This window comes from Barbus barbus (assembly GCF_936440315.1).
Source record: "Barbus barbus genome assembly, chromosome: 40".
Taxonomy (NCBI): domain Eukaryota; kingdom Metazoa; phylum Chordata; class Actinopteri; order Cypriniformes; family Cyprinidae; genus Barbus; species Barbus barbus.
Window position 1 is genome coordinate 22,477,728 of NC_136718.1, and position 9,073 is coordinate 22,486,800.

The 9,073-nt window shown below is 38.1% G+C and overlaps 1 protein-coding gene across 1 annotated transcript; it reads left to right on the forward strand.

Moving 5' to 3' along the window:
- Nucleotides 1-781: 781 nt before the first annotated feature.
- Nucleotides 782-4,776, forward strand: LOC306859387 (protein-glutamine gamma-glutamyltransferase K-like; the record flags this gene model as incomplete). The annotated part of the gene is made up of 13 exons (XM_079400401.1): nucleotides 782-1,211; nucleotides 1,364-1,555; nucleotides 1,674-1,925; nucleotides 2,025-2,143; nucleotides 2,345-2,452; nucleotides 2,578-2,755; nucleotides 2,848-2,986; nucleotides 3,077-3,269; nucleotides 3,361-3,514; nucleotides 3,649-3,933; nucleotides 4,060-4,220; nucleotides 4,311-4,447; nucleotides 4,629-4,776. 13 exons carry the CDS (start codon nucleotides 782-784, stop codon nucleotides 4,774-4,776), a joined length of 2,496 nt encoding a protein of 831 aa, XP_079256527.1.
- Nucleotides 4,777-9,073: the final 4,297 nt, after the last annotated feature.

Consider the following 9,073-nt stretch of genomic DNA (forward strand, 5'->3'; position numbering starts at 1 on the left):
TGTCAAGAAACCAAACTTAAAAGAAACTGGAGATCTGATTTATAAGAGATTTCGGTAACATTTTAGAATAATGGTCCGTTGTTAACAAGTAACTATGCAGGAAGTAATAGGTAGTACTACATTAACACTTAACTTAATACTATTGTCTAATATATTTACATATTTAGCAGACGCTTTTATCCAAAGCGACTTACAAGTTACAGTTTTTTTTTTTACATTTTATCAGCTCTTGCTTTCCCTGGGAATCGAACCCATGACCTTGGCGTTGCTAGCGCCATGCTCTACTATTTGAGGACTTTTCTTGAATATAAATAATGATGTTGTCTTAAAAACAATTCACATCCTTAATGAAGGCATCGACTGCATTTGGGACCATCATATTCCTAAATTAGTTTCCACAAAGAACCCAATTGTTCAGTTTTAAGACATTGCTGTTGTGATTAGTAATTAATTGGTTATTTTTTATTAATTGGTCATAGTTCGCAAGTAGTTCTCAAAGTGGAAGATTTTATTTAATAATTATCACATATCTAATATGGAACTACTTTTGTCCTAAATTTGCTACTACTTACTGCTTAGTTAATCTTGCTTCTCTATTAGATAATAGTATTAAGTTAAGTGTTAATGTAGTACTACCTATTACTTCCTGCATAGTTACATGTTAACAACGGACCATTATTCTAAAGTGTTACCGAGATTTCTTATTTATGAATTATTAACCATCTACTGACCAATTACAGATGACACTTATGTCTCTCATTTCTTTCTTTTTTTGCTCAGCATGCCTTTTGCATACAACCCATACAAAAACCTCTGCACCGTTGGCCGTTTCCCAGCCATTAAACTGCGGGAGGATGACTGCAGGAAAGCAGCATGCTACACACCGGTTTACAACAACCCTTGTGTCAACCCATGTGCAAATCCTTGTGTCAATCCATGTGCAAATCCTTGTGTCAAACATGATGTAAACCCTTGTGTTAACCCTTCCTCTAAACCTTATGTAAACCCTTGGGCAAACGCGTGCAATATCCCTTATGCTCACCCATATGTTAACCCTTGTGTTAACCCATATATCAACCCCTGTGTTAACCCATACGTCAACCCCTGTGTTAACCCTTGTGCTACTCCATACCCTAATCCTTGCGACTTTGTCCCTCCATGCCGTGATTATGAGACAAAGGAAGTCGTCGTCAAAGAATATGTGGAGGATTGTACAAACAAGCGAGTCTGTGGAGGCGAGGGTAGGGGACTTTTTTATCTTTGTCCTGCAATGCATGATGGGAATAATCCTTACTCGTAATAATTCAATGAATGATCTGTTTGAAGATTAATTACCTATTTTCTGCTTTTTTTCATTTCTCAGATGCTGTCCTCCAGGTGTGTAAAGTTGACCTTCTCAAATGCAGGACTGGACAGAATCGTCAGGAGCATCACACACATTGTTTCCTTGATGATCATCTCATTGTCCGCAGAGGACAGTCTTTCAATATGTGGGTAGATCTGTGCCGTCCTTTCAATCCCAGCTGTGACAAGCTTCACCTGGAGCTCAAACTAGGTTAGTTATGACCAACAGCATGTGGAAACATGCCAAGAAATATAACATGTACATGTGAGGAGCTGAACCAACATTTCTACCCTCATTGAAATCTCTTGTTCTTCTGTGTGTTTTACAGGTCACATCCCATCCATCCGGGACGGCACATATGTGATTGTTCCAATAGTGGAAGAATTCAAGAAAGACTGCTGGGGGGCAAAGATTGTGGAACAAGGACAAAACAGAATCAAACTGTGTGTGCACTCGGTTCCGACTGCTTGCGTTGGCCGATACCAGCTCAGTGTCGTGACACACTGTCCAGGAGGCAGATTCACTTTACCTTGTGTTCCTGAAAATGAAATTTACATGTTGTTCAACCCCTGGTGTAAAGGTAAAACATAAATATGAAAATGTAATAGAATGAGTAAAGTGAGCACTATTAAAACTTAATGAAGCTTTTATATTTAAAGTGCAATGTTCTCTTCATCAGATGACTGTGTGCACCTGAGTGATGAGGCGGAGAGAGCCGAGTATGTGCTGAATGACATGGGAAGAATCTACTATGGAACTAAGCAGCAGATTGCCTGCAAAACATGGAACTTTGGTCAAGTAAGAGCCACATATTTCATTAATATTACACAAAAGTTTGAGTTTAAGACATGCCAGAGATTAAGGCGCCGCTACAGTTTCTGGCCCCCTGGACAGTTTTTCCTAACCTTCCCATATCTGAGTTATAATTCCACAGAAAAAGTGCATAAAATAGCATGAAGGTTGTTTAACAATTTTTCCTCTCTGATCTGTGATTCTTAGTTTGAGAAAGGAATCTTGTCTGCGTGTATGTATGTGTTGGAGAAGAGCTGTACACCTTGCTCAGGATGGGGAAACCCCATTAACATTTCCAGAGTGGTGTCTAACATGGTGAGTCTTTGTTTACTTGTTATCAATACCCTGATTTCATGTTTGAAAGCCTGACACAATGGTCTGATTTGTTCTCTTCTGAATACAGTACTTCTATAATATTTTCAATCATCTCTCCTTGTCAGGTTATTGCCAACAAAGACTGTGGTGTGCTGGAGGGTAACTGGTCAAACTGCTATGGAGATGGAACCGCTCCGACATCCTGGTGCAGCAGCAGTGCCATCCTGAAACAATACTACAAATGTGGAGGAATACCTGTCAAATATGGACAGAGCTTAGCCTTTGCTGGAGTCACTAACACACGTAAGAGTTCCTGCAGACTGGACGAGGAGAAAAAGTTTTGAGAAAGTGATTGTAGATGTAATGCACTTATATTCTTCTTCTCTTTCTTGAAGTGTTGAGGTGTTTGGGAATTCCTGCTCGTCCGGTCTCAAACTTCTGTTCTGCTCATGACACTGATGTTTGTTTGACATCTGATGTCTATTTGGATGAGAAATTCCAGCTGATCGATCACATGAACCGTGACTCAATCTGGTAAGTGTCATTGCCATTTGTGATGTCATAAAGTGCTCCTCTGAATGTGCATGAAGTGCTTCTACTTCTTTCTTCTCCTCTTCCATGTAGGAACTACCATGTGTGGAATGAGGCCTGGATGACTCGAACTGATCTGCCATCTGGTTTCGGAGGTTGGCAGGTGCTTGATTCCACTCCTCAACTGACCAGCCAGGGCTTCTTCCGCTGTGGCCCTACCTCTGTTTCTGCGATCCGCAGCGGGCAGGTCTTCCTGAAGCATGATGTGCCCTTCCTTTTCGCTGAAGTGCGTTAATTCCTTTAATTTACCATTGTGTCATACAGCAATTATAATGACATATGACTTACGATTATATGTTTGTCTCTTTGTGTTCTAGGTGAATAATGATAAAGTTTACTGGCAGAGGAAATGTGATGGTACATTTGGTGTTGTCCACGTTGAGAAGGATGCAGTAGGTCACTGCATCAGCACCAAGGCTGTCGGCTCAGATCAACGTGTGGATATCACAAATCTCTACAAACACCCACTCGGTAAAAACCACACGTATTTTCATCCATTCCAGCCCTCAACACTTTGAACCATGGTGCTTAAACTAATGATGAATGTTGGTATTTCTCCTATGACTCATCCCTATGTAAATTTTACTCTTTCTTTCATTGATTAGGTTCATCTGAGAAGTGCACTGCCTTGGAAACTGCTCTTCGTCATGGCTTGAGAAGATGCACATACCCACTGCCCTGTGCTGAGGATGTTGTCTGTGAAGTTAACCTGAAAGGGGATGAGCCATGTGTGGGCAAAGATGCTGTGCTTTGTATCAATCTAAAAAACAAATGCACCTCACCTCGAAGCGTGACCCTCTACAGCCAAGCTGCAGCCATGTACTACACTGGAGTCAAGAAGACCTTCCTGAAGAGAGACCACACATGCATTGAGCTCAAGCCCTCTGAATGTGAGAAATTATAAAGTCTAAAATCAAAGAGTTGCAATACATGAGACAAAACAGTAGGTACAATGTAGCCTGTGGGTAAAGAGAATTGAGTATTCATTTAACATTTGTCACTTTTCCCCACAATAGGCAGACCTCTGGAATGGACCCTGAGTTATGACGAGTATAAGGAACACCTGGTGGATCACGCCTCACTGATGCTCAACCTCTTTGGACATGTGGCTCAGACTAAGCAGGTTCTGGCCACCCAGTACAACTTCAGACTACGCACACCAGACCTTGTTATCGCTGTGAGTTCAACGTTATTTGTTCAACTGATAAATCTTTTGATCGTCTGAAATCATTTCATGCTAAATTGTCTTCTATGTGGTTATTTTCAGCCTGTATGCGACGCTGTTGTGGGTCAAGAAGTGCCAGTCAAAATCACTTTCCAGAATCCACTGTCTTGTGTCCTGAAGAACACTGTATTCCGCTTTGTGGGACTTGGACTGCAGCATGCCAGAGTTGTCAACTATGGGTAAAATTAATTTAATATTTTTTTTTTATTATTAAATAATAAATGTTACATTTATTATGTTTAATTTTCACTTAATTCTATAAATTATGATTGCTCAACTCAAACTGTGATTATTTAATCCAAAAAAGTAAAATGTAATAATCACAGTAGTATTAAATAATCTGTCTTTCTTCTTTCACAGTCACATTGCAGGGCATGCCACGGTATGCCTGACGGAGAAGTTTATTCCCAAGTGTCACGGCCCACATAAACTTCTAGCATCATTTGATTGTCCTCAGCTCACTCAGGTGCATGGATTCGCCAACATTGTTGTCAAACAGCATTGTTAAACCAAACAAATAACTAAAATTGAGGAAACATCATGGCTCCACTGAAAAGAAAGTGCTCACACTGAATTGATTTACAAAATAAGATAACATTTAGTTTTTCTTAACCTACAACCTGTAAACCTTAAAATTTGTATGGTGCATTTAGTCATGATGTAGGACAAGTGCACTTATGCTTTATGCAAGACACTGTTGTCTTTTCATCTTTTCTCATTTTTTTTTTTTTGGGGGGGGGGGGGGTGGTATTTATAAATTTGAGAGATTACAGATGTCATTCTGAATCAGTCATTAACCTTTTTTCTCATTTGGAAACTCAAGTAATTGTTTCATGGTGTTGGTTACACTGTCCTGTGTACTGTAGCTTCAGCTTCAAATAAAGTATTTCCTGCATACTAAACTGTGTCATTTTGTGATGTGTAATTGAACAGGATCTATAAAAACAAGGCTTCATTCCTCTTGTCATTTAAAATTAGTAATACGTTCTTGTCTCATACAATTTCCAGAACCTGGAATTTTATATTCACATAAATCTAAACTTTTTCAGACTGCTCAAAACATTAATCTAGACCATTGCTTTGCTGGTATTAAAAGATAACATAAAACATTTCAAGACAAATAAAGAATCAGACAGATTATGTGTACTTGAAGTCAGATGCATTTACATTGTGGCTGTGCCTCAAATGCAATCAACAGAAACTCTGTTTAAAAAAGTGTGACCCAAATGGCCCGTTAGGTCAGTAGGTCAATGTATCATGGGCTCTCTATGGGAGAGGTCTTATCAGGTCATCATGAGGTTATACTATCATTGGCCAAACCACCTCGCGAAAGAAGAAGGCCGTTGTGTTTACAACTGATGACGAGCTTGTCAGGATCAACTAAACGCTGAATTTTCAAATGTATGTGAAAATTTTAAAGTTTGCATCATAGAATCTTTAAAATATATCCGAGAGTTTTACACACCGGTCTGTTATTGTGGCCGACATTTCCACGCCCCTAAACATGATGCGGAACAAAACGAAACATGATTGGTTGCTTTACCTGTCAGTCATATGGCCTCTTGGGCAGGCCTTGGCCATTCAAAGCGGCCAAAGTTCTCAGACCTTCAGCCGTCAGTCTGAAGGTCTGGCTACGTGAGTCTACACAGACAGTACCTTGGGTTAAGATTGTTTGAAGGATGACATGCTAACATCGCTGCTGAAGAACTGCTACACTGCTACCGTCAATAAATTCTTCTCCCCATGAGAACTTTGGTCAAGCTTACTTATTTTATGTATTACAGAAATTTAGTGCATTGGCGAGACACCCAAGCAAATACAGCAAAATCTAACAATTTGGCGAGCCAGCCAGAGGTGAACACAAGAAGAGCCACAAGAAGTGAACTAAAGGGTCTTTGTATATTCTACAGTTTTTTCTGTTGAAGATCAACTGACTGCATCTGTAGACACAATTTATTTGAATCAACTGGATCGCTTCTCAAAGATCCTAATTTAGTGAGTGAAACTTATCAGCTCTCTAAAATAACTTGAACACTTTTTCATAAGAAAGCATATAAATTGGTGTATATACTGTAGTATAGCCATAATAATCAGTGTAACACTGTTTAAGAATTTTTGGCTCAGGCCTTTCTCTTGACTCTGTAGGGAACCTTTTAAAGGGGTCATATAATACGATTTCACCTTTTTAACTTTTGTTAGTGTGTAATGTAACTGTGTGTGCATAAAAAAACATCTGCAAATTTACGAAGCTGAAAGTTCAATGCAAAGGGACAAATTCTCTTTTACAGAATTAGCATAGCATCGCCTACAGTGAATGGCTGGTAAGGGACTACAACAAAATAATTCCGGGTTAGTGACATCATAATCCCAAATAAACCCCCAGGAACATACAACAAAGGGGGCAAGGCCATGTTGCACTGCTTTAGAGAGGAGGAAGAAAACAAGGGGTGCATGTAAAAAATCTATTCATATACTGTTTGAATCACAATTCTGTCTTCTAACGATTCTAATGGATTCACAAGTTTCAAAATCAATGTTCTAAGGCAACGGTTCTCAATCCTGTTCCTTGCGTTGCCCTGCTCTGCACACGCTCTGCTCTGCATCTCTCTCTCTCTCATTCAGATCAGCTCAGCTCCAACTGTTCCATTTATACACTTATTTTCACATAGCTATGACAAACGTTAAACGTGGACACGCATGCGGTTGCCATGCTGTATTAAAGTTTTAATCATGATAAAACCATATATTAAAAGCTAAAATAAGCAGTAGCATAATAACAGTGTATCTAAAATTATTAAACTACAACAAACAAAAAAACGGTAACACTTTAGAATACTGTTCTATCATTAAAGAATAACTACACAAGAACACATGAGTAACACAATATTAGCATTCTAGTAACTATTAGTAACTTACAAGAAACTCTGATTAAGGAATTAGTAAGTAATTGTGCTTAGTCGAATGTAGTAGTTCATTATTAGCTACTCAGTAACTATTATTTTTTCATACCTCCCTAAGAACTACTAAGAACTACTGTATACAGGTTCATAATTAATATGAATAATACATAATGTATAATTAATTCTAAAGTAAAGGTCATGGTAACCCACTAGTAATGACTCAAGTATTACCAAATTCTTCAGAAGGAATTATTAATTGTTTGGATCAGTATTCTAAAGTGAAGATCATGATAACTCCCTAGTAACAACTGAAATCGTTGTAAGCTTTTGAGAGTGTTGTGAAGCATTGGATAGTAATTATTCAGGTGGTACTACAGCCTTCTAAAGGAATTACAAATTTTTTGGATCAGTATTCTAAAGTGAAGATCGTGATAACTCCCTAGTAATTACTGAAGTCATTGTAAACTTTTAAGGTTTTTGTAAGGTTTTGGTTAGTAATTCATTTTGCTAGATTTGGTAACATTTAAATCATTACTAGTGGGTTACCGTGATCTTCACTTTAGAATACTGATCCAAGTAGTTAGTAGTTCCTTTAAAATAATTATAATATTATAATATAATGATAATTCTTGAGTCATTACAAGTGGGTTACCATGATCTTCATTTTAGAATTAATTATACATTATGCATAATTCACATTAATTATGAAACTGTATACAGTAGTTCTTAGTAGTTCTCCAGGATATATATAAAAAAATAGTAGCTATTTATTAGCTAATAGTGAACTACCAGTTTCAACTGAGCGCTATTGCTTACTAAATCAATAATCATAGTTTCTTGTTAGGTATTACAATTTTAATAGTGCATTAGTCACTTGTTCCTTTGTAGTTATTCATTAATAAAGGATCAGTATTCTAAAGTGTTACCAAAAAAACATAGGCCTACTATTGGCTCAAATTGATAAGCAATATAGACAACAATGAATCTTTTATTTACACTCTGTCTACACTTTGTAATCATCCTCTGCTTTTGTCTGGGGTGTATTTTCCCCCCTGACCGCCAAAGAGCAAAGAAGTGAATGAATGAAACCACGAGAGCAGCAGGAGATTTGAAGCTCACGGCAGACGCGCCCAAGGCATGATTCGCCTTGTGATTGGCTGAATGTTAGTTCACTCATATCTAAGCAACAAATCAGAAAACACAGGTGGAAATATTGGTGGTGGGTCAAAAAATGTGGAGGACAGAATCACCTGTCTCTAACAATGCGGGGGACGTGTCCCCCCTGGCTGCTAAGCCCCTGCCAATGCTATTGTTGCTCCACATGCCCCATAAACACAATCAAGCCTTCGAACAAATCCATTAGACCACCCCTTTAAATGATTTAGTTTGTTCTCCTGAGACTGTAGGAGCTGTGGAAATAAGGTCTATGGCTTGGTCCTGTTCTCTTGAGTCTGTAATAATTATTTTAGAGAGAGGTTTAGTCTGTTCTCATGAGACTGTAGATATATAATCATAGGCTTAGTCCTGTTCTCTGGAGTCTGTAGGAATTTTTAAAGAAACAATTTAGTCCGGTCATCAAGATTGTAGAAGCACAGGCTTGGTCCTTTATCTTTGTGTCTATAGAAATTGTTTAAAAAAAAAAATAGGTCCATTCATCCAAAGACTGTAGGAGCCATAGAAAGCATTGGAACTAACATTGCTGCAAGAATTGTTAATTCTTGACTGGATGCTAATTCAGTAGCCACTATTTTAGTTGATATTTTACCCGATGAAACATATCAATTTGCAAAACTAACAGAATGTATAGTTGATATCAAAAACTGGATGACTAGCAATTTCTTACTTCTACGATGTTAATTATTGGACCAAAAACGTTTGCATGTAATAACCTAGATCACTGTCTAA